Raw genomic sequence first — 25,026 nt, forward strand, 5'->3', positions numbered from 1 at the left:
TCCTTTTTTTTATACATATATAAATTATGTATTGATCGAAAGATAACGTTTTCAATGGAAGAACAGGTATTGTGGCGACACTAGAGTGCTAATTATTAGCTATTGGCGGTGTTTAAACTTAAGGCGTACGAAAAACAAATAGAAAATTATCTTTACCGTAGATCTACACAATAATTAATAATTACAGTTGCACTACAGGCTAAATGTATGAACGTGCATTGATGATATCTCTTCCTTACTCTGTTCACTCCGTTTAATGTAATTAATAAAGTGCTTCAAATGTACATTTTCTATTGTTTTCATTGTTTTTTTTTAGCTGGTGAGTGGGTTGTGGGCGGCGGGTGGTGGGAGAGTGGTGGTAAGATCGTAAGCGGTTTTACAAACTAAAGTTGTTAATGCTTAAATGAACACCTTCATTTGCTGCTACTGCTGCTGGGCTGCCATTTGATTGCAGCCACTTAAACTAACGTACAAATAATAATAATAAAAATAAGAGCAATAGAAAACTAATGTGTATACATATATGCTTGTATCATTGCTATGTTAAAATGGAAGCCAATGTTTTTCTATCTGTATTTCTTGTTGCAGTGTATCTAGGGCTAGGGGCTCAATTGAAATTGAATTTTGAAAGCTCTTTTTTCTGGCTGATCTTGAAGCAAGAGCAGCCCCATCCTCGTATGAAGGATTGCAAAACTGTTTCAGCTTCGCCTTTTGGAGCTGCTCCATTTTCGTTAGCATTCAGCCAATGTGAATCAAAGATAATTCTGTTGTTATCACAAGAAATCAATTTGTCTTGTTGTATACAAAAACTCTTTCTATGCTGATTTGTATATTAATTAACAATTTCGACAACAATTCAAATTTCATATTTCCTTCACTTTCTTTCGATTTTAACAATGTTTGTTTTTGTTTTTTGTTCTTTTTTTTGTTTTCATAAATCTGAAACCATTGTTGAGGCAACATTTGTAAAGCTCAAAGGTGGCAACACTTACGGTCTAAGCTACTGGCTAATTTATACTCCTTATTCTCTACTCATTACTTATATGATTGGTTATGGTTAGGCATATTTTTGTTTGTTTGATAAATGTAGAAATTGGCACATAATCGAAGGCTGCGCTGCGCCGGCTCAAGAAATCTACTTACAACAACGAAATTACATGCACTCTGTGTTCGCTTAGCTTAGCTTAATAAATACGCTTGATGTGTAAAATAAATGTATGTATGATTGTGTGTTTGTTTATGCAGATGTGATTTCTATATACAGAAAGTTGAACAGGTCGTTTGACACCCGCAAAGAAAGCATAAAACAGCAGAATATCAAGTTTCGTGTAAGGAAGTACAAGCATGTTTTCTTATTTCCTCATGAAATTGCTACAAATTCTCCAAAAATCAGTTATCCGTTTCGTTTGCATTCTAAGCGACCCATCCTAACCGAAAGGCATCCAGATTTATATCCAGCAGAGTGTCTGTCTATGTGCCTGTGCGCTTGTTGTGCTGGTCCCACTTTATTTAGCTCAGGTAATGTTGTGTGTGTTCAGGAGGGAGTGGAAGATGGAAGTAGTGCGGTGATTGTCTCATGACACTTCTCCTCCTACTGCTGCATATGTCGGAAGGAGTCCTCCGACTCACCGCCATTGCAATCGCTTTCCATGGGCACTGGCTGTGCTTGTTCACTGGCCTGATCCATGGGCCTGGGTGAGCTGCTGGCATTGGAGGCGCCTCCCTGCTGGTCTTCGTGCTTGGGGGATTGTCCCGCTGGCGAAGCGGCTACCTGGTGTTCGTTGTATCGTATTAACTTGATGGTCGTCAGGCCGTCAGCGTTGCGAATGAGTCTGCAGAGCGAAAGCTTAATTAGCCAAATGATTTTAAAATGTGATATTAAAAGCAATTCACTTACGGATAACAGTCCTCGTTGCTGGTAGCAGTGCTCTTGCTGCTCACACTGAGGTCCGTGGGCTTCAGATCCTCGCCAGCGCTTTCCGAACCCGATCCCGAGCCATTCTCCAATTTTAGGGGATGGAACTGGAACTTGTCGGGTCCTCCAACAGCGGATGGGGTGTTCAGGGCAGGGGAATTGGGTGGCGGACCAGCTGCCGCCGCCGAAAGGTAGTGGAAGGCTCCATTGATGGCGTGCATGAAGAGCGGCGATGTGGGTGGTGGACCGTAGGCCGCAGCAGCCGCTGCTGCCACCGCTGCAACGGCGGGCAGGCTCATTGGACCATTCCGCGAGGCGGGGCGCTGTGGCGATTGATGTTGTTGCTGCTGGGACTGCTGCTGCTGCTGAGTATTCCAGTTCTGGCCAGCAGGACTTCCAGGTGCCTGACTGCTGCCCTGTGGCATTGATGGGGTGCCGCCGTTTCCATTCGTCGGTGTCGACTGACGCAAGAGCGATATATTCTTGATGTTCTTCAGCTCCGTGGGATTGCGCAGAAACTGATAGCAATGTCGCTCGCCCTGCACTTTGCGCAGTATATTTACCCTGTAGTAATAACGCAGGGCACGCGACATCTTGTCGTAATTCATGGACAGATGGTTCTTCTGGATGCCCCACAACTTGGCCAGTCCGGCGGGATCAACGATCTTGAAGACTCCCGTATCGCGGCACTTCCAGGCTATCAGATCGCTGTACTTCTGGTTGCGATCGTTCAGCAGCTGTTGCAAAAAGTCCCACAGCAGGCGGCCATCTGCAATAAACAAATAAGAATAGAGGTTAGTCCTTGTTTAGGTAAGAACTTCATTTAACAACTTACTTGTATTAGGCTCAGAATTCTCGGGGAAGAACTCCCTCTTTGCTTTGTACATATAACTGGGCGTGGTCGGTGCGGAGATGGATCCTCCAGCAGGGGTCACAACTGGACCAGCAGTATTATCCAGGGTCAGCTTCTGGGGCAATTGTTGTTGCTGCTGCTGTTGCTGCTGCTGCTGCAACTGGTGCTGCTGCGCCTGAGCAGCTACTGCGGCCACGGCAGCAGCCTGTTGCTGCTGCTGCTGTTGTTGCTGCTGTGACCATGAGTTCACAAAACTATTCGTGAGCTGTTGCGTCCAATTGGGCTTAATATCTTTCAGTATGGGTGTTCCTGGCGGACTGGCCGTGCTGTAGGAGAGTGGTGCTGGTGGCAACTTGCTCACGCCACCACTGGTCTCGGAGTACTCCTCATCGGAATCAGAGTGATTACTGCTGGCACTGCTAATACCCTTCATGGGCATAATGTTCGGCTGGGAGCCATTGCTGCCGGTGCTGCTGGCACTCGACGATGTGGCATTGCTGGTGTTTGTGGCTCCTCCTGCAGCTGGTGCTGGTCCTCCTGCTGATCCTGGTGCTCCTCCAGTGGCTCCTCCATTTTGGTAAGGTGCCTGTGGTGGACTACTCGCCTGGGAATCCACTGAGGGCGGAGGACTCAGCGTAACCGAGTTCGGCGCCATGAAATGGTGACCTGCTAGACTGTGAGCAGAGCTGTGGAAGGGACTGTTCTCCGGAGGAGCATTCAGCGGTGGCCACGTGGGCGTCGGCGGATGGCTGTGCGGCGACAGGGGATAACGACTGGTGGGCGTCACTGGACTGTTGGGCAGATGCCACTGCATCATGTGGGACTCTATGATCAACATCTGCAGCACATTGTGGAGCACATCTCCTGCCCCAGGACACCTGTGACCGAAGTCCGCTCGTGTCAGCAAGCACAGCGCCTTGCCGTTCATTTGGAAGAGATCAAAATCGAGTTTGGGGAGATCGAATTCGCGGACGCAGAACCGCAGAAAGACAAGCACATCCTCGCGGCTCCAGAGGCGCGGATCGGAAGGCAGGGATGGGGGCAGTTGTGTCTTAAGCTCCGCCAGCTGGCTGGACGGCGCCGGAGGACAGCGCCACAGCACATCGCTCCAGATGCCGGGATTCAGCGAGTTCAATGATAACTGTACTGGGAGCATTTTCATTTTGGACATGCAGCCACAGTGTGTAAGGAAATGTCCTGGTCAGCGGATCCGTATCAGTGAGTTAGTGGAAGCCACTGGAATTGCTTTTAAGCGGCGTTATCTAAAAATGAATAAGATACAAAGTTTGACATCAGTTAAATGGCATAAGTAAGCATTAGATATATAATTATATATGTACAAGGAATTCCATTTTTAGTGTAAGCGATTAAAAGAGCAATGTGAGTAATTGGTATCAAGCTGGAATAATATTTACAACATTTTTTATCTTTTTTTTAGACATAATTGTGAGTAATCCATGTAAATGTTGACCATCGTGAATCACATCGATTCAAAGCACTCTAAATTTAATTATTCTCTATGCTGACTTTTTGTTGTATTTTTTGATCCTTTTGAATGTGTATTAAGACACGTTTATAAATGTTTAAGGCACTATAACTCAAACCGTACATTTCTTCACAGCGCCATTTGAATCATTTAGAGCGAAACTTTTGTTTATTTTAAATTCTGGGTAAAGCAGATATGGAAAACTACCACGGATTCGGGCACGGATGCCAAACACACGGTTCCTCTGGCGGTTCAAAGTTCACTACTGAGTAATATCCAACGCAAAAGGATGTGGCCAATGGATGTTGTTGATCACTCGTCGACACACTTCCGCCAGAGAAATATCTAAGCGGACACATCACCTAGTCGGGAACGGGGACGGGAACGGGGAGGGGTAGTAGGTAGGGGTAGCCAGTGTATCCCGCTCCCAGACGCCACACATACCGATCCGATGCGATCCGGTCCGATTCGATCCGTCAACGGGAGCGAGCGGGAGAGCGACACTCAGACAGACATTCGCATTCCAACCAAATCAGATTTCTTCATAATCGTCGCGGGGCAGCCGATGGACGGAGGATGAAATAAACAAATAATATATCTCTTCGATGCCGACGCACGAACAACAAAAACAACAGAAGCAACAGAAACGCGACCAAACGATCTATTTGCGCGTGTGAGCGTGATGGTACAGCGATATATGGCATATAGCGGGCAAGCGCATCCGAACACTACTTGGCGCAAACTGGCGGCGGGATCTCGATCTCGGAGAGCGCAGAGCGTGACTCACTGGCAGCGGCAGAGGCTGAGACTGAGGCGGAGACTGAGACCGGGGCAGCGCAGCAGAGGATCAGGCAGCGGCAGAGGTCTGGACCGGACCTCTCTCGCTCTTCCTCTTCGATATCTCCGCTCAGCGGGCATCTTCGGCGGCAGCGGCAACGGCAGCGGCAGCAGCAGCAGCAGCGGGATCGCCAGCAACACACCCCCGCAGCGACCGAGGCGCAGGCAGACGAGAGGGGAAGAGCAAGAGCGGGAGAAGATCGTTCCAAAAAAAAAAGGTTCAACCACAACGAACTGGGGAATGCGCTACACGGAGAAAAAGTAAAACCCGTCACATAGGCACTTGTATTGTTGAACTGAAAATGTATCTAACTTTGTTTTCACAAACCATTGCTGTATTATTATTGATTACTAGCTTTTTATTGCATGCCCATCTAAGCCTACCTCGTGTGCATGCCCAACAATTGGCGCCCAATGTGGGGCCCAACCTTAAGTCCCATTTAGGCACTTCCGCTATCATATCCGGATACTTAATATAATAACAGTTGACAATTCACACCTCGACAAAAGAAATTCGTAAATAATAAAATTTCCACAGCCTTGGTTTCAATTTCACTTCCTGGTGATATTTTGAAAGCGGCGATAGAGGTTGCCAAAGAATAAAAATAAATCTTGAAAAGTGTAAAGTAACGTGATAAGAAACCTTTCAGATAAACTGGAGGAGTTTGAATTTTAGCTGAGGTTCCTAGAGCATTTCTTAGTCGCTAAAGCCAAAGTGGACGGCAGCTTTTTAATTGTAAATTTCTCAATATGGTAATTTCCACCAAAAATGTGTGATGTCTTCGGGTGTATGGGTGTGCATGGGCGGCGGTACACTGCCGTTCCGGATGTGTACAAACCGATCGCAGACACACAAAAACCGAAAGACGTATACACACATGGCGGTGGTGATCATTTGCTGTAAAGATTTCAACATAAGCGAATGTATTGATGGCACACGGCGAGGGGCGAAAGGGGGGGCGCGGCCGAGTCGAACGTCTCTCGAAACTTGAAAGCCGTGCCCATTGCCCACTCTCGTATCTTGCTGCAGCAGCAGCAAACGGAAGTGCACATTCCAAGCAGCAAACCCGTTTCCAAAAGCAGCGGCCGGAGAAGAGGGAGTGGGATGGGAGCGACCCGTGTTGGAGAAAGACGCTGCTGCGATGGGGCAACTAATAAATCCGCCAGTGGGTAAAGAGAGCAGCAAGTCTCAGTCGGTGGATCGAAATGATGATGAAGAGTTGGGGAGCTTGGCGAGAAGGCATCAGCTAAACATGGTCGACCCTATCCACAGACAATTGATGGAAAATACCAAAACCATGTTTTTTTCTTTAAATGTTAGGACCTCAGATCGTTGGTGCTAGTTGGTCGTCCTCTGCTGTACTTATTCCCACTTATAGCCGGACCAGACGTTTTCGCTGCACACATGTTCAGATTTATCTCGCATCTCTCCTCACCGACTTGGATCCGACTGCGACTGCCTCGCTCTCCCGAAAGAAACTTCCTCATTCTCCGGGAAGCGCTTTCAACAAGTGAGCGCTGCCGAGTGCGCCAGAAAGGGAGGGCAAGAACAAGAAATATTTGTGGCGGCGTTGGGGAAAAATGAGGGGAGGAGGGTTGGGGCGGAGTATGATGGCGATGATGATGAGGATGATAATAATCGCCTTGAATATTTTATTGTGCATGTAGAGGGCTTAGAGGGGGTCTATCCGATCCACAAAAGATCCGACCTATTTGTTTTTGAAGAGAGCTAGAGGTAAATGCTGATGCCCCGCCGCTGATTGTGCACACTCCACATACAGGCACACACCACACTCACACTCACACCAGTACGATCCTACGTGTTATTTCGGTTGCCACAACACATGGTTGAGTTTTCACTAAAATAAAATCATATATTCTAGTGCACACATGTTCCGCAGCACCAGCAACAGCAACAGCAATACAAAATAAATAAACATTCGGCTAAAAGTTCGAGTCGGTGGCACGTAGTAAAATGACAAATGAATGCTCATCAGCCAGCAACAGAAACACAGAAAAAAAAAAGAAAAGGAAGGCAGGGCAGCAAGCCCAGGAAGAGGCAGAGTCACTGAGAAAAATGTAAACAGCTGATTTGGGTCATGTCTTACAAGAGCAAGATCACAAGATTTGGCGCCCACCGTGGGACATTACGTACAGAGGCACAAGTCCAGAGGATTCTATATGGAATGGAAAAGTACTGATTTCTCTCAGTGCATCACGTCTTCTCACGCACGCAATAAGAGTATAAAGAATATTTCTAAATCTCGACACAGGAGGCGCGGCAGAGAAGAATCCGAAAAGAGCAGCATTCAGTCACCTCTCCCTCTCTGGCACGACTCGAAATCAAGTCAGGCACACAGGTAGTTCAAAATCAGAGGTAAGGTATGCGAGCGATCTGGAACCGGTTTCAACGGAAATTACAAACGAAAATTATAAAACGATCAGTTTAGAAAAAGAAAGAAACAAATGCCTGGGGGAGTGGAAGGAAAGCTGGAAAACCAAAAACAAGCAAATGGGTTAAAGAATGCCATGAGCTCTTTTTCTACGAGTATTATTGGCAATGTTTCCGTTTTTGGCGAAGAGAAAAGATTTCCAAGGAGGAGGAGGAGGAGGTTTTCGTGTGTGGGATCGTGGGATCGGAAACGCTAGAAAATGGGACATGAGAGATCTAAAAGGCGGATAAGGAAGTCGAGGAGCTAAGTGTTCCTATAGCAGCGAATGGAAAGGATTATGTGGGACAGCAATCAGATAAGATACGTTAAACGTTCATACCAGCTTGGATTTTTTGCACTATTATTCCTATCTGGTGTACGAAATCTTTGCCGTATTCTTGAATAATTTTAATGTGAAAAGCAACCTTTGAAATCATTTTTCAGATATTTCTCAGGATTAATCAGTGCAGCCTTCTAATAATATTAAGTGAAAAGTGGCATCCTGCTCGCATATCACTTATAATACAGCACCACACAGTGCTTCCATAGCGCTTAGCCGCTTAAGACGACACTCAAATGGCATTTGTGATCGGCACTCCTAGACGCAGCTGGAATTCCAGCTTGCCAAGTGAATCACCCGACTGAGTGCCCGGACCAGGAGTTGAACGTTAATGAGTAATTTCCGCAGGCGCATCCTCTCCTCGCTGGACCCCCGCCACGTCTCCCCACCCCGCTGCCTAGCAGACACTGGGTGCATCAAGTGCTGCGCAGTAAGAACGATGGGAAAATAAGAAAATCTGATAGCCAGAAATGTCGGGGAAAAGGAACCGAACCCGAAGAGAGACAGAAGCGACAGCAGCCATGGCGCATTAAGATTAACGGCTCAGTGTTCGATCGAAGGGAAGGTGCGAGAAAGAGAGAGTGAGAGGGATGCTGTCTCCCTTTCTACACTGAAAAACTCATCAAGTAATGTTGAATACAATTATTTTCATAGCTATTTTCATTCCATTCACTAGAAGTTAATATGTTTCTTGTTTCCCTATCCTATTCCAATTACCAACTACCACATTTCTCTCAGTGTGTCGATCAGGTAGGAGAGCAGCAATGAGGAAATGCGTCCGTCCTTCCACTACCTGATCTGCACTTTGCTTTACATCTTGTAGGACTTCTTGGAAACCGGGCTACGGATCTCCTTGAAGCCCATCAAAGAATGGAGTGAAGTAACTGAAAGGAAGAATGACGAGGCATGTGGTGCCTATGGTGGTGGTGCTCATACACATAGTGGTGGTGCTGCTGTCGTTGACATTTGATCTCTTTTATGAGGTCTTTCTTCAGCGAGCTCAAGTGCAGCATCGTTTTTGTTTATCTCGTCTTTTTTTTTTTTGTTGGGCTGGTGTTTTCGTTCTGGCCCTAAATCAACCCCTAAAGCCAAGGGATTTGACCCTAGTCCGCAAATTGTGTGTAATTCAATGAGTTTTCTTGGGGTTCGGTTCTCAGTTCGATTCATATCGATCGAGGTAGGTATACCTATACGATGTTCTTTTGACAGCCAGATGTAAGGTAATCTGGGCATTCACTTAGCCAATAAAGAGCTTTGATATAAAGGTCGATAGACCAATAACAATGCAATAAACCGTAAAATATCTAGGGTTGGTGTTTCATATCGAAAAGAAAAGATCAACAGTCACGACAATTACTTCTAGAGGTAGCTGCTAGCTAATCAATAAAACTTTAAAGGTGTCACATTTGCAATTCTCCGATCTCTACAGGCTTTCGAGCAATCAATGAGCAATGATGAGTAATGTTGGAGGTTCACTTGGAGTTCGAGTTCATGTGGTTCCTATAGATGTGTTTACTTTCTGCACGTGTATTTCAGGCTCGGATATTGCCATTTGTATCTGTGTGCCCGCTCATATCAAATACTCAATTAATAAGCATAAAAGAGATATTCAAAATTCGAAATAGCTAAGTCAACGACCTGCTTTGCTTTTATAACTGCTCGGCGCTCAACACTCGTCTCCGTATATATTTAAGAAACAGCAACAACGCTCGTAACTCTTGATTTACCTTAGCCCCCGTTAGCCCTCCCATTACCCCCCCTCTTTTCAACGCTTTTAGACGCTGCTGAGCGTGCATAACAAGCGCGTGAGCGTATCGTGTTTGCTATTTGTGTTTGCCCTCGCTTGGCTGTATTGGTATGTTGGTACAAAAGCAAAAAAAAGTACGAAAAAAATATAAATAAAAAACGCCAATTCCGGGTTCTTCTTCGCAACACAAAACGGCGAAAAAAAATATATAGAGAAAAAGTATGCGAAGCAGCGGGGGAAATAAAGCCAAATGTCTGCGGTTCATTTTCTGTCTAGATCGTCAGTTTGTGTGCTCAGCTTCGCGAGCCGCAGGCGCTTTTCTTTTGTTTTATTGTTATTTCTTCGGTCACTTTTCAAGCCTGCCTTCAAGCCCTCAAACCACAAGGAAGGCTCAAAGCTCAATCTCAGGCAAATCAATCATCGTTACGCACTTTTTTGGGAAGCTTAAACCCGATCTCAAGTCGAGCCAGACTCTAAGTCTTGCGGTAGCTGTAAATGAAGAAAGAAAGGAGGGCCACGGGCGTTCTTTCACCTAAAGCTTTCTTGGGTCTTTAGAATACAGTGATCTCTAGAGAGCAAGAACCTGCAGATCTGGTCGATAGTTCTTTAAGCCTTACTGCTCGCCTACCAATTATGTTCAGGGAACACGAGAGCTTCAATAACTGCTTTCGCACTTTTGAAACCTATAAATCGAAACAGTTCTTACCACTGTAGTTTTCTCTTTTGATCAGGCGACAAGATCTGGCCAACGTTAGTCTTCCTCCAACTCTTCTCCAACTTTACCCCCGAGCTCTGCTGTTTTGCTCTATTGGAAAGAGAGGTGTAGAAAAATAGAAGAGAGATGGCGAGATCCACAGCTGCTGGAGGCGTTACGTGACGTGTTTGTTCTAATGTAGCTCAAACCTCGGCTTTAAATCGTTGTTTTTTTTTTTGTTTTTGTTATTTTTTACCTTTTTTTTGTGGAACTCTTTCTGCTGCCTCATTGTTCATCTTTATGTGGTCGTCGGGTCTGCGAAGGGGCAAAGAGATGGACTGCCTAATGATATCAAACGTTCGATAACCTCTTCGAGTTTCTTATAAATATGCAAACTCGAAGCACATCACAAACAACACACACCACCTCTGCTATGCTGATCGTTCTCATGACTACGGAGATATCCGACTTCATAAAGAGCATTGGAACAATCGGAAAACAAAGGGCGCAAAAGCACAGCATCATCATTACGATCATTATCATAATGCTTATGATCGAATCGGTAGCTAACTACCTAGGAATAAAAAGAACCACAGAAATCGAGAGGGGGAGAGACGCTAGAGATCTCCAGTCAGATATTTCATTTCCATACGATGGATGAGTTCATCAAACGCCCAGACAAGAGTTCAGAATCATTCTTGTTTTTGCTCTCAGAAGTTGTTGTTGATGATGGCTAGTTTTAGATGCACTGAGGGAAAACAAAATTCTTTGAATTTCTAGGTCACAGTTTTGCTCATAATAACACATAGTAACCACGAATTCTCCAGACAATAGTGATAGCCCAATTTTGTTCTGTGTATACATAGTGTTTGCTAGTGAGGAGCTGGATACTCATAGACCTAGACCGCATCAACCGCATCATTTGTGCCCATTACATTCAATTAGTCGCATCTGCGTTTTTGTTTCAACTCTTTGCGATTTTCTCGCACTTGCATCAATCTTCCCCTCCCCTCCACCTCCTCCTCCTCCTCGTCCACAATGCTTTTCCTGCCCACCATCCTAACTTAATAAGGCACTCATCAACATCATCATCATCATTGTTGGACTGCTGCCTGCAGCAAGAATTTAATGTTTGCCCCTTCTACCGAAAGGGGTTGCCAACGAGGAGCAGCAAAAAGGGGGCAGTGGACATCTCATGTGCGTCTCTTTGGCTTGGGGTCGGGGTCAGTACGGGTTCAATTGAGTTGGTTGACATGAGTAGCTTCCGTGTTTGAAGACCACAAAATACTCTTGAGCAGAGTTTACATGACTCAACTGAGAAAACCTTGTCATTAGGTGGGTGGATAGTAAGGGTATTAAACTATTTCATTTCACAAGTCAACATTTCCGAGGAGCATCACTAAACCACCCATCAACACAATCTTCTGGGGGCTCTTCGGCTGAAGAACACTAAAGGAACCTTGTCCATCAAGCTGATAAGATCCAAAGTCGCAGTTAGCTGAGTCCCAGTTCCAGTTCCAGATCCCGTCCTCGACGCACACCTGCTGCGGAGGCCTTTGGCGCTTCACATGGCGATATATATCTGTTAACTAGGATTACTTGTTGTCTTGGGTGTCGCTGCTCTGATAAAGACCAACAGAAATAGACAGAACACATAAAAGATACAACATGTTCCGCTATCCGCTGTCGCACACTTCCACCATAATGTTTATATGTATTATGAAATGTTTACGATTTGCTTGAGTTTCAGTAAGTTCATAACAAATATGCCCCCTCCGCAGATAAGATAACGCATAGATACATAGAGCAATCTGACTTGACTCGACTTCAGTCGTTCGCTTCGGACTCCCCTTCACTTTTTATTGCTCGCGAGTCGCGACTGACTTCCCATCGAAGAAAGACTTTTAGCGACTTCCTGCTCCGATGGTTTGCCTATTGATCGGCCTGATCTTCCAGCTTCCTGTGGGCAATTGGATCGGGGTCCAGCGTAAAGCAACCTAGCTGAGTCGCATACACTGCGATAAAATTCATTCTAATTTAAAATAAGACCGTTAATCAGTTAGTGGGAGTGCGAAGTAGAAATTTCAACTGGTTAGGTAGATTTTTGGATTATTCATTCATATGGAAAACTCCATATCTATTCCATTCCATCCACACTCACTAAAACTTCATGTTTCTAAAATATGGTTAATGCCCCATCCACAATATGTTCGCTGCATAATTAAAGCACAACCATCGAAACAGATTTTAAAAAACTATTGAAATGGCAGTATTTTTCTTGATAGTACCGAACCAATTGTGAATAGTATTATCTATTTTAATTGATGGTCTTTAACTGAACTAATCTGGAACGTTTTTAATTGATACATCAATATGTTAACCACCAGCAAGCTCTGTTTTCCCGCAGTCGTTTTCCAGCTTATTGCCGATTTGATTGTGGATTTATTGGCCAGTTTAATATATACACCAAAAGGATAATGGCGATCAAGCTGAATTTGTTCGTCGCTTTTCTGATGATTTACATATATTATATCACAGAGGTAACAAATTGTTATAACAGACAAGCCATCTTTAAAAGAGCTACTTTTAGGTTTATTCCCGATTGGAAGTTACAAACATACAGTGCGTGTCGCTAGACAAAGACTTTGCTTTAATTGAACATTGTTTTCTAAAATCTGTGAACCGATCTTACAAATATATTTCAATTAAAGCAAACCTCCTTCAGCCACCCGTAACCAAAGTTAAGGTAATGTATTAAAAATATCCCACTCTATATTATGGTGATTAAAATAAGATAATATTCTTCAATTCAGGTGCATTTTGGACTTTATCAACGTTTAAGTGGATATAAACCTTTTCTCTACAATATTACTTTTGACGCGTGCAAATTCCTAAAATCGCCTAAATCCAATCCAGTTGCTCTTTATTTTTACACTTTTTACAAAGATTATTCCAACATGAAACACCAATGTCCCTATGACGTAGGTATACCCGAAGTTTATAAAGTAAATATTCATATTATATTTTTTTTAGCATGATATTATCGTCGATAAGTTGCCATATGATAAAATAAATAATATGCTTACCAAAATACTGCCCTTTCCGGAAGGAAATTATATGTTTGAATCAGACTGGCTAGCCTACGACATTCCCCGCGTTGTAGCTAAGATCTATTTCTCACTTACTTCATAAGAATGATGATATGTAAAACAATTGATCTTTGTAAAACTATTACATTTCAATAAAAAACAAGAAAGAACACAATATCAATCTAGAATAAATGCAAATTATTCCGTATAAGAACATGCAATATAGAATCGCTCCATCGTTTCAAACTAAATTGTACATAAATGTGCTTAGATCTCCAACTTTCTTTTATGATAACGATCGTAGTCCCGATCCAAAACCCAATTTTTCTGTGTGCAATAAGTGATCGCTAGCTGACTCGATCGCCCGTCCATTTCTTCTATTTTTTTTTTTTGTGCACACAATCTGGTCGAGCATCTAAACCGGTAGTTAGTATTTGCACTAGTAATCAAGCACATACATAGCCAACATCTAGGCATGCATGGCGAAGCCGCTTCCTCCGTCCGCTGCCCCGCAGTTGGAGCCAAAGAACTTTGACGATCGCGCTTCGCATCTTAATTACAGAGGAGAACGAGCTGAAAAAAAAATAGCAAAGAAGAAAAAAAAACAAAGCCGAGAGCTAGTAGCCGGCCAAACCTGAATTGTAAAAACGTTCTAAGCGAACTGAACTCAACCGAACCGAACTGAACTTAACCGAGCTGGTCGGTTGGGGAACGTTTAAAGCGTCGTCGTGGAAAGACACTTAATAAATGCGGAAGCGGATGTTCGAAGCTACAGAAAACAGAAACAGAGAGACGCTGACGCTTGTCTATAATCACAATCTGGTTCCAAGACGCAGGGAACAGGGAAATGCAAAAAAATCAGCGATCGTACGAAGAGTAAGTGCGCGTAAGCTAATACCATACGTCGTCCATGCCACAGGTTGTGAGCATCTACGTCAAGTCCAAGTCCACTGAGGAACAGCAGGAATATCATCATCACCATCATCATCATGACCATCGCTCACTTCCTCCGACAGTTCGATTGTGGGAATCCAAAGCATGTAATCGCTGATGATGTGTAATACACGAGCTAATGCTCTAAAGCGTGTTCGGGAAATTGGCCATATCTTTAAACGATTAGGCGGGGGGACTTTGGAAAAGGGCGGCACACGAATTATTGATTAAGAGAAGAGCTTTACAAACATCATAAGAAGCGATTAGAAACGGAACCGGATTGCAGATAAAACGGCGAAGCCAATACTCCATGCCAACTATCAATTGAAGTGCGCAGCAGCGAATGGAATCATTTCCTTGAAAACTTATAAACGCTGCTTTTCACAGGAAAATGAAATTCGCATGATTCTAATCTATTCACTAGCTGGAAATGCCATATTCCCTAGAAACGATGCGATGTAAAGCCTTCCAGCACCCGAACCTATTAAGTTTTAATCGGGGAAACAAGTAGTATCAAGAAATCAGCTGCATTCTAAGGCACTAGGAAGGTGGCGGGTTTAGAAGCACTTCCTCAAGTGCCACAACTAATTTGACTTTGGTTTCCAGGCGGAATTTTCTGACTGCACTTCGATAGTTTGGCTTCTTGCTGTTCTAGGAGAGCTGATTAGCAGGCGAGCGCGCATTTTGAAAAGGCTTGTCCACAGATTGTTTTCACCCAAGCCTACAATAGCGATGATAATTATATGAACGCACATACAAATACTCGTATGGGGACGAGAAGAGGCGAAAGCTTGAAGCTTGATAAGCACGGACAATGGCATGGGAGTGAGTGAGTGAGTGTGGACACAATAATAATAAACAATTGCTGACTGTGCCGCAAGTTGCTCTGCTCTTAAGTAGCCACTAAAACGTGGCAAACCGACCTAATGAGATAAAAAGTACCACCGACACAGAGCACTCGGCGCACGAGACAACAAGAGGAATACCCAGAATCTGGCAATCCAAGAACTAACAATTGTAATAGACAGAGCCCTCTAAGATCTGGGGATCTCTTGAGGTTGCTGCGCATTGCCGGCGGCCAAGAACTCATTTAAGCTGCTGCTAATTATGAATTTGGCGACAATAGAGGAGCAGCGCAGCAGCGGAGCAGAGTGCTCCATCTGCTGCCCGGGAATCCGAGTCGGAATCTCCGTTTCTGTTTCTGTTACCAGCTCCTTCAACATCGTTGCGCTACGTGCTGTTCGTGTCAATTTTGTTGTTTGTTTTAATTCGTGTTTGCCTTACTTGGAAAATTATAATATAATCTCCTGCTTGACTCGGACCCCACCCCACCCCATCCCACTCCATCTCATCCCATTCCATCCCCTCATTTGTGGGTTCATCTCATCTGGCCCGAGGATATTTTCGAGGCTGTCGTTTCATTTGACACTTGGTCCGCAGACAGGGCGGCGTTCGCTTGAAAATTTCTCAACTGTAATTCCAGTATTAATAAAACAATTTGGGCTTAGGTGCTGCTGGAGGAGATGAGGCGTAGGAAGAGGATTCCTTGCCACTTGAGCAGAGACAACTCTGACTTCCTTGAGTACGAAAAAGAGAACTGCCAAGTGGACTTTGATGTAAAATGAGTTCTTAGATGAACTCTTTCTATAGTAAGCCGACTTCCCTGGACTGGGAACACTTAGATCTTTTGAATAACTATTAAGAAAAGCTCTTTTCCTAATAATAATGTTTTATGACTTACAATTTTGTTCAAGAGATCTCGATAGAAGATTAAGTATAGAATAGTTTAGTTACCTGAAAGTAAACAAAAGAAATAACATGATTAGTTAGTTATATTTAGGAACACTAAAGTGATATAATAAATATTGCAAATGAATCGTCTATTTGAGAATGCCCCACTTTACCCCTTTCGACCTTGGAAACGAACCCTATTTATATTCTTCGGTTCAGCCATTGCGTGAACGCATTTTGAAGTGCTGCCCTGACCAAAGGAGCCATAAAATAATCTCAAAACTCGTATCTCTGCGTATCAAGGTGTAAATAATTGAACAGCCCAATATTCTCGCCCCAACAACAACTGCAATCATTATAATAACACTTGTGAATACCACCATGCGATATGATTAAAAAAGAAACAGAAAGCAACAAAAAAGCCAAAAATAAAAACTAAATACTTTTGTTTTGCTGCTTCTTTTCTTTCTTTCCTCGTTTTTCGATTGTATGTGTGCCTAGATAGGAATTGTGTAGAAGTGTAAAAAAACTAAATAAATTATAGCAAAAACAAAGGCGAAAGAAAAGGGTAATGGTAAATGTGACATGGATTGCGACTGATTACTGTATCAATTAAGACCAAAAAAAAAAGAAACAAAAAACAAACAAGAAAACGAAAACCACCCACTCAAGCGCATAGCAAAAGCGTAAATTCTTGTACTGCCGTCATTTCCGGTTCCCCAAACTTCCCCACTTCCCCCAGCTCCCCAACAAAGACCACTCACTGTATCGAAAACACATTTTTGGAACCTCCCGCTCCCTTGGATTCCTTCCTGTTCGTTCGCCCACCTGACTTTGGTTCCGAGCCGCTTTCCACTTTCCTTATCAAACAGCGCCAACTGATTACACGCAAACGCACACCTGTTGGCACATACATATTACTACCAATGCACGTAGAGTTTACCAACTAGTGGGTCCCAAAAAAATAGGGAATTTCGGGCAGCGTTATCTGTGCTATCGGCTCCGAAATCAAATTGATTTATGAAAGATTTGCGAAAATTCGGTTTCGATTTAAAAGTAATGAAAGTGGAAAGTACCCTCGCAGCTAGAAATAAGGAATCAATAGGGTATAGTACCAATACAAAAATGGTAGAAATCTATTCCAAATTAAGAACGCTTTCAAAAACAACCTCCTTTTGTGCACTTCTCGTGCACAATTCATTGCAAGTGTGGCACAATAACTAGCTAAATTTCCTCTTCGCTGCCCGCTGAGTCTTGAAGTAGGCAATCCGGAGGATGACGAGAATGAGAATGCGGCTCCTCACCAGCTGCATTGTTCTCTGTGGAGGGCCTGCTGTTTCGAACACCACCCCTCCCCCCCCGTTGCACTTCTCTTCCTTCTTCCGCCGTTTGAATGCAATTTCCTTGAAGTGCCAAATGCCAAAACTCCATTGTGCGTCGCTGTTGTTTCCTCGGGTCAAGTCGAGGGGTCGATTCAGGTCGGGATCATATCGAGAGCTGGTCGCTTTGCCAGGGGTCGTGAGAGGCTGAAAGGCTAAGAGGGTCGCACAGTTAGGGTCTCGAGAGTGACAATTATTGCCGGTGACCACCCACAAAGTTGCGAACCTGTTCCGCTTTTAACTCAGCTCATTGTTGTAGGTCCAACAGGTAGGTTAAAGGTGATGGTACGGATTTGATTTCCAACAGGTAGTGGTTTTTTTCTTTTAGCCATTGATTTGGGTTTGCCTACATGCTCTTTATTTGAGTCATAATCCAGATAATCGCAATACCACAAAAATATTTTAATTGCACATTTGGATAAGCGAGTTTTTAAAGAGGGGCATTTATTGTAAATTGAGGATAAATAACTTGGGTTTCTTTTAGAGAGACTTATTTTTTTCTTCGTTTTCCGCAATCTCTTTTATATCGTAGTTTTTCTCAGTGTTCCCATACTTAATTTATCAGTTCCGTAGAGTTACAGTTACCCTTTGTATTAGATAAAGACTGTAATGGACAATCGTCGGTGGGTAAGTGTGACGTAGTAAGGGTCGCCTCAAGTATCTCTTGTTACCAGGCCATAAAACTTGGGTGTGTAACTCTCGTACCCCCCGGTAGCCCGTCTCTTTCTTGCAGTTCGGGGTTTTCCTTGTTGCTTCGTCGGCTCGGGGTTTTATCTCTTATAGCGATAGACAAGCGTTACGGATACTTCCTTTTTGGCGTTACGCCATCAGCTTAGGCTAGGTGCACCCAAAACTGTTACGTTATCCACCACGCAATTCCCCCCTATGGGGCCATGCCCCCTCCCCCCTACTCCACCCATGGGAGTTCAATAAGAAGAAAGAAGGAAAATTACCTAATTGTGTTGCATCGACAGACGACGACGACGACTTAAAAGCGACTTTCCACAACATTACTCCACTTCTTGCTTGATGTACTTTTGCCCCCCTTTTCCACCCACTACCCCTTTAGGCGCCCCTTCCCCTTTTCCGTATGTGTGCCAAAAGGAAAATGTGCCACAAACTGCTGAAAATGCGGCGAATATTTGTGTTGTTTGTGTGTTTTGGCTTTTTCTGTTTGTTGCTTCGCTTCGTTCGCTTCTTTCTCCCTCTCCCGCTCTATCCCTCCTTCTCTCCCTCGCCCGTTCAGTGTAGTTAGATAATAGCAAGTCACCGTTAAAGCACCAAAGTCGAGTTGAGCGGAGTATTATAACTCAAGCAAGACTTCCTATATTTTGAAACACGTTACGTTCGTAACATAATTCACACAACAGGTTACTCAGACAGCGAAAGAGACGGATGCAGGCCAGGGCGATAGAGACAGCACCATCGCACTAGTCGAGTAATACGAGTATTAGTGTACTAGGTTTTAGTAGGATTTCGGTGCGGGCAGAAAGGCAGAAATTGGGAAACATCAGGAAATGATGATCGTGAGAAAAGATTGCGGGAACTTGTTAGAAGTCCATGATGAATGGGTCGCTCGATGGGCGGAGATTTGCCAGTGCGGAGCTAAGTAGATTGCATCGGAAACTTGCGGATATAAATTCAGCAAATATTCCAGTAATATTATTTTTACTAACTTTATTATCCAACTTTTCTCGTTTTAAATGTATTCCTAAAAGTGAGTAATTTTGTATAACAACAACAATGTCAAATTTTTTTCTGAGCAACGACTATAGATATTCCCACTAACCACATCCTTAAAGGCAAATTCTAGAGGAAATTCCCGAAGCTCGCCCACTGTAGCCAATGAAAAGAGACAGCCTGAGCTGAGTGAAAGAGAGGCAAGTGCTGTGTTTATATTTTACCGCTTTTAATGGCAAATTCGCACGATCGTTGATTGGAGTGCTGCTGTGGTTGCTGTTGCTGCTGCTTTTCTCGCCTGCCTTTTGCACTACTTTCTTTATTTCTTTTGCGAATTTGAGACGCGACGTAATGGAAGCTGGCTGCATTTATGGCAAATTCAGGTTAGTGTGATTTTGTTGCACTATAAAATGGGTTACAATGGGATGTATAGTACGCACAAGTGGTTCGTTCGCCGCTTTTTAAATGCAAATGTACAAAAACAGCGGCCAACAACAATAGCAACATCTGCTGCGCGATAGCAACAATATACGACTGTTCATATGCATGTATAGATATGTTTTAATGCATCTTTGTATGTAAATGTGTGCAATTCGTATTGAATGCAAGCTTCCGCATGCAAGTTACACCAACAAACGCAAGCGAAATACATAGAAGAAAAGGAAGCAATGTAGCAAGAAGAAGAAAAACAACTAAAGCATTCGCCTAACAACAAAAGCGAACAGAAAGGAAAGACAAGAAGAAGACCACAACAAAATACACACCCAGGCAGGCATTGATACAAATACATTTATGGGTTTATCAGTGTGTAAGTTACTCGGCGACGTTCTCAGAGACCTTAACCCTTAAGTGACCCTAATATGATTAATTGAGGCTTGTGGTTACCATATCTTTATTATTTGTTATTTATTTGTGTATGAAAGTACTGAATACGAGCTGAATAGTATTTACAAAATAAAAAAAAACAACTGCGATAATCCCGAAATCGTATGTACATTTGTTTCTGGTTTTATTCGCTAATAGTTGGCCCTTCCGAAGAACTTGTCATGTCGTTTTCTTACCGACTGGAAAAAGTGAGCGACACACGCTCACACACATGCACTTTTTGCTTGCTCGGCATTTTGTGTTAATATCTCAGCCGCTTTAAGGCGTTTTTTATTGTTGTTTTTGCTGCTGCTGCTGCTGCTTGGCGTTTTCTTCCTCTTCCCTTCATTATTTTGCCGCCGCAAGTTGTTGTTGATTTGATGTTGTTGTACGGGTTGGCTGTGATTCGCACGTGTGAGTGCGAGTGAGTCAGTTGCTGAACCACTGTGTTTGTGTGTGTGAGTAAGAGGGAATAGGTCGATGTTTTCTTGTTTCCATCTCCCTCAGTCCCCCAACACTCTTTTTCCCCACGATCAACAGTTTTTATACCTGTTTGCTTTTCTCCTCCATCCTTCTCTTTTCTTGCGATCGCCGCCTGTCTCCCTCCCGCTTACACTTTTGACCCGCTCTCTTCCGTGCACTTGCCGTGCTCTTTCTCTTACGTCGTTTGTCTTTCGCCCCACACAAACACACACACACACAGCCGCACACATTCACCCATTCCCCATTACGTTGTTTCTTTTTGTTGGGAGCAATGCGGAAGTGAATTTAATTTATTGTATTTACGCTGCTTTTGCCGCTTTTCTGCCGCCGGCTGGTCACCAAGCCAAGTCTCTAGGGGCTTGCCGAGGGGGGAGCGGGGAAAGAGAGAACCAGGAAAGGAAAACCGCCAAGCGAAATCGCAGCTTCTACAAGTTTTATTTCGTTTTCCGCTAATTGAAGAGAGAAACTGTTTATTTTTGAGAAACCAATCTTAATACATCCGTGCGCACAGTCGTAAGCAGGTTAATAGGTACAGATAAATGGAATGACATTGCGTTATAAACCTATTTACTATCCTAGGGGATTGTTTACTTTTTATTTATTATAGGTGATTACCGGATAAGATATTAAAATGTAATAGTACTTTCCATTCTTTTTTTTTTTAATTTTAAAAGTGACTTGCTGTATCACCTTAAAATTTGTTCCCACTGATAAGGAAGTATTCCTTTCCCCGGGAGCTATTTTTTTGTCGCAAACAGTGCGAGTGTTTGTTTTATACATAATGAAATTTATTGGCGAGAATTTATTCTGCGCTCGTCAAAAAAAAAACAAAAAATAAAATAACGGAGGTGGCGCACGATCAGGTGTGTGTCTAGTTCGCACCCCCCACCGCCACCTCCTGATATCACCTACACATACATATGCATATATGTACCTTATAGCTGCGGCAGAAGCAGGAACTGTTTGCCTGATTTGTTCGACGTCGTCGGTCGGCAAAGGCAAATAAATAAACACAATTCTGCTGGCTGTTTTACTTTTTTTTTTTTATATACATACTATATGAACATATATATGCACATATGTATGTACATACGGCTTTATGGCAGTGTGGGTATTTCTTTTCGCCATAGCGCCCCGGCGATAAGATTTCGCTGACGCTTGCCAGAGTCGCCGGAGTCACCCTAATTGGAGCTCAACGCTCCGCTTTTGTTTCACTTCACTTCCATAGAAAAGTGCATGCAACAAGAGACTCGTGAACCGAACAGAAAGAACCATTCCGAAAGCCCGGTTCTATACCATATAGTATACAGCATATAGCATATAGCGCATAGCACACCGATATGCATTCCAATAATTACCGTTTCCATCATTTTCGAGGCGGAAAACTCGGGACTGGCCAATATGATGCAACGGGCATTACGAAAAGCCCCTATGTACATACATATGTAGGTACCGTAATGTGAAGTGAAATGTGAATAAGAGGCTATTTTCCAGGTGAATCGATCTCGTTCGTATCGTAGAATGCTAGGAAATCGGTGGAGCGTGCCGTGCATACAATGCAAGTCAAGACAGTAGGCTTGGGAAGAGAAATTACTATCATATCATATTGTTGCTAGACTGAGCCATTTGCATAGTTAATAATTCAGCACAAACCAACTTGGCTGTAAGAAATATCTAATCATATTTGAAGAAGACATGGAACAGGTTTTCCACAATAGTTCAACATACAACAAATTACGCGCAACAATCAGATAACAAAACAATAATTAAACTATAAAACCACACCCAAAGATCCCCATTAAATTGTAACTCGTAATATTTAAACAAGCCCCAATGAAAACGCCACAATCAGATCCACTGAACAGCCAAATAAATCAACTAAAACCTTAGATAAACCGTAGCTGTCGAGTCTTCTGCCATCTCAAATGTGTGTAGTACGAACCAAATATAGCCCAACTTATCTGTTTACACGTGTAGATCCCACAAATTGTTGACCTCAACCAGAGACCAAAACCCAGACATGGAGCGAAGTGGGGAAGTCATATGCAGTAGATAACCAAAGGCAGATTAAGGTGGAGCAATTATTTATCAGCTGCTTCAGACAAGACACTTTTCTGTTTTCATGACCATTGTGACGTAGTTATGGGAAATACATGTACCAAAAGATGGTGTTTTAACCAATTCGTAAAAAAGCAACCACGACAATGGGTTGATACAAGGGTAATGTCTGTTGGCACCGATTAAAGGTAATTCTTTAATGGCTTTGCACGCTTAAGAATATAAAAGAACTCCAGACATTGTGAGAATCATTGTGCTTACATATTGAAACAAAAAAGCATTTATTTTTGGCACTCTTTTCTGCTATGATTTTGAAAAGGATTTACTTAACAGTCTGCAATAAAAGTATTAAAATGCGCAAGTTTCTTACCTGTTTGCTCCACTGTGCACTGTGGTTACGTACTGTAAGGTGAGTGAGTGATTTCGTCTGTTTGCGTTGGGCTTCGGATTCGATTCTGGAGCTTTTTTAGCGACAGAAGCAACGCGGAAGCGGATATGTCCAGATCCCAGAATGCTTTAGCTTTTGCTTCGCTTTCTTGTTTTTGGTTTTGTTTCTGTTAATTCGATGTTGTTCTTGTTGTTATCTGCTGATGACGAAGAGGGCGTCGCGCCAAGTTGCCATTGTTGTTTGTGTTGCTGTTTCCTTTTGGTGGGGGGTCGCCGAGTGGGCGGTGGTTGTGTGCTTTTGGGGCTAATCCTGGCTCTCTGTTTTTGTTTTTGTTTTCGCTTCGTTCTGCGACGAATGACAGCCGCAAAGCGGAGCAAATAAACAAGAAGAAGGCGAAGTCAAGCGTTTTTACTTCCGCCGCCGCCTTAGCAGCACGCACACACAAGCAGACGCGGGCACACAAACGCACACGCACACTGTAAGACACTCACGCGATGCACTTGCACTCTGGCGTTTTGTTCGTGTATATGTTGTATTTGTTGTTGTACTTTGGAATTTCCTCTTTCGTCTTCCTTTTCACTTTTGCTTGCACTTCTTGTTGCGTTGCTTTGCTCTCGCTGCTGTTGCTGTTGTTGTTGCTGTCGCTCTTGTTTATTTCTTATTTCCGTTTCGCGCACATCCACACACTCTCGCACTTCGGGCAAAGTAAACACACACCGAGTTAAGTTGGCTGCGGGAAGAACCGTTCGTTTACTCAACGCCGCGCACGATTTAAATTCTATTAATTGTGAATTAATCAATTTAAAACATATTAGTTTGCCATTTACAGCAGAATGTCTAGTTGCTTTCAGGAGCGACTCGTCAACACGTCCGCCCAGCACGGCAGTTTCTGGCGTTTTGACTGCCGATTCGATTTCGATTCGAACAGGCGGCGAACAACGCAGTCGGCGCATGCGCACAGCAGAGAAGAGAGAGCCAGTGAGAGAGAGAGAGAGAGAGAGAGTGCGAGAGGAGAGACATTTAAAACAGCAAAAATAGTTAAAAAAGAACTGGCGCCTCGCTGAGAATACGAAAATAAGATAATTATTTAAGGAAGTCGCGCTTTGATCCGTTTTAGCGCCCAAGATTTATATCTTAAATCGGAGCTGTATTTCGCGGTACAGTGAAGCCTCGATGACAGTTATATAGATACATATGTATGTAGCTTAAGTTTACTGTTTAAACGATTTATTTACGCTCTACTCCGCGTTATTTATAAATATTTACAAATAATCGCATAACAGAGTTTGTTAGACTTGCATGCGCCCCAAAAAATTTGAATTCCGGAATTATTTCACAATTATCGCAATTAACATTCGTATTTTATTTTCGTAATTTTTTTAAATTCCCAGATTCCTCACAATTGCCATAATAATCTCGATTACGTTATTATACTTTTGAGAAGTAGGAGTGTGTGCAAAGACTACAAACAAATCATTAGAGGCGCGTAAACATTTACAGATCCCATCCCATCCACTTCCTTGGCAACGCGAAAGAAGCCACAGCTCGCAGTGGTAATAATTTAAATAATTTAAAACCCACCAAGTTTACTACGAAACAACTCAATAGGAAACCGCTGTCTGTGGGCGGCGTCGAATTCGCGTGGGGCGCTCGATTTAGTTGTTAATCAATAGAAGATAAAGTTTAAACAAACGATTCACGCTGATACCAGAAGCATGGGCGCCGAAAGACCAGGGGTTCTCACCTGATGGAACAGGCCATACCCATTACCCGAATGACACGGCATTGCTCACATAAACATAGATTAGACAATACCTGGAACTGTTATCAGTGTGTGCGTTTAAAATAATTATGTATACGACCCCCTGGCCGAAAATGGAACAAGCGCCACGCGCCTGGGAAAAAGCCCTCTATTGTAATGCAAAATGTTTGGAGGTGCTAGCTGATAGGTGTTTTCGATCCCATAAATCTTGGATGGAAATCTTCACCAGAAACCAGTTGGCAATCTTTAATTATAAATTGCTGGAACATTTCCGCTCGGCTGCGACTGGAAACCTCCTCGGAGAAGGAGGAGGGGCTGGTGCTGGAGTTCCTCGTCAGGTTGGTTAGTCGGTTGG

General features: G+C 43.4%; 2 protein-coding genes across 2 annotated transcripts; one reads left to right on the forward strand and one right to left on the reverse strand.

Moving 5' to 3' along the window:
* Positions 1–15: 15 nt before the first annotated feature.
* LOC120458639 (ets DNA-binding protein pokkuri) lies at positions 16–23,802 on the reverse strand. The gene is made up of 4 exons (XM_039646366.2): positions 22,892–23,802; positions 2,751–4,030; positions 1,898–2,684; positions 16–1,832 (listed from the first exon to the last, which is right to left on the reverse strand). Exons 2-4 carry the CDS (start codon positions 3,937–3,939, stop codon positions 1,592–1,594), a joined length of 2,217 nt encoding a protein of 738 aa, XP_039502300.1. The 5' UTR covers positions 3,940–4,030; positions 22,892–23,802; the 3' UTR covers positions 16–1,591.
* Positions 7,593–13,496, forward strand: LOC120443964. Its single transcript, XM_039623428.1, has 5 exons — positions 7,593–8,489; positions 12,712–12,844; positions 12,895–13,050; positions 13,118–13,285; positions 13,338–13,496. The coding sequence occupies exons 2-5, from the start codon at positions 12,782–12,784 to the stop codon at positions 13,494–13,496; spliced, it is 546 nt and encodes a 181-aa protein (XP_039479362.1). The 5' UTR covers positions 7,593–8,489; positions 12,712–12,781.
* Positions 23,803–25,026: the final 1,224 nt, after the last annotated feature.

The sequence above is a fragment of the Drosophila santomea genome, chromosome 2L (assembly GCF_016746245.2).
Source record: "Drosophila santomea strain STO CAGO 1482 chromosome 2L, Prin_Dsan_1.1, whole genome shotgun sequence".
NCBI lineage: Eukaryota > Metazoa > Arthropoda > Insecta > Diptera > Drosophilidae > Drosophila > Drosophila santomea.

What these genes read in the sequence shown, in the direction of transcription:
- LOC120458639 (XM_039646366.2), bottom strand. Translation starts at nt 3,939, where the DNA reads ATGTCCAAAATGAAAATGCTCCCAGTACAGTTATCATTGAACTCGCTG. An exon ending in GAATTCTGAGCCTAATACAA is followed by an intron (nt 2,685 to 2,750) that starts GTAAGTTGTTAA and finishes TGTTTATTGCAG; the next exon opens with ATGGCCGCCTGCTGTGGGAC. An exon ending in AGCAACGAGGACTGTTATCC is followed by an intron (nt 1,833 to 1,897) that starts GTAAGTGAATTG and finishes TTCGCTCTGCAG; the next exon opens with ACTCATTCGCAACGCTGACG.
- LOC120443964 (XM_039623428.1), top strand. Translation starts at nt 12,782, where the DNA reads ATGGCGATCAAGCTGAATTTGTTCGTCGCTTTTCTGATGATTTACATA. An exon ending in ACATATATTATATCACAGAG is followed by an intron (nt 12,845 to 12,894) that starts GTAACAAATTGT and finishes AGCTACTTTTAG; the next exon opens with GTTTATTCCCGATTGGAAGT. An exon ending in AACACCAATGTCCCTATGAC is followed by an intron (nt 13,286 to 13,337) that starts GTAGGTATACCC and finishes TATTTTTTTTAG; the next exon opens with CATGATATTATCGTCGATAA.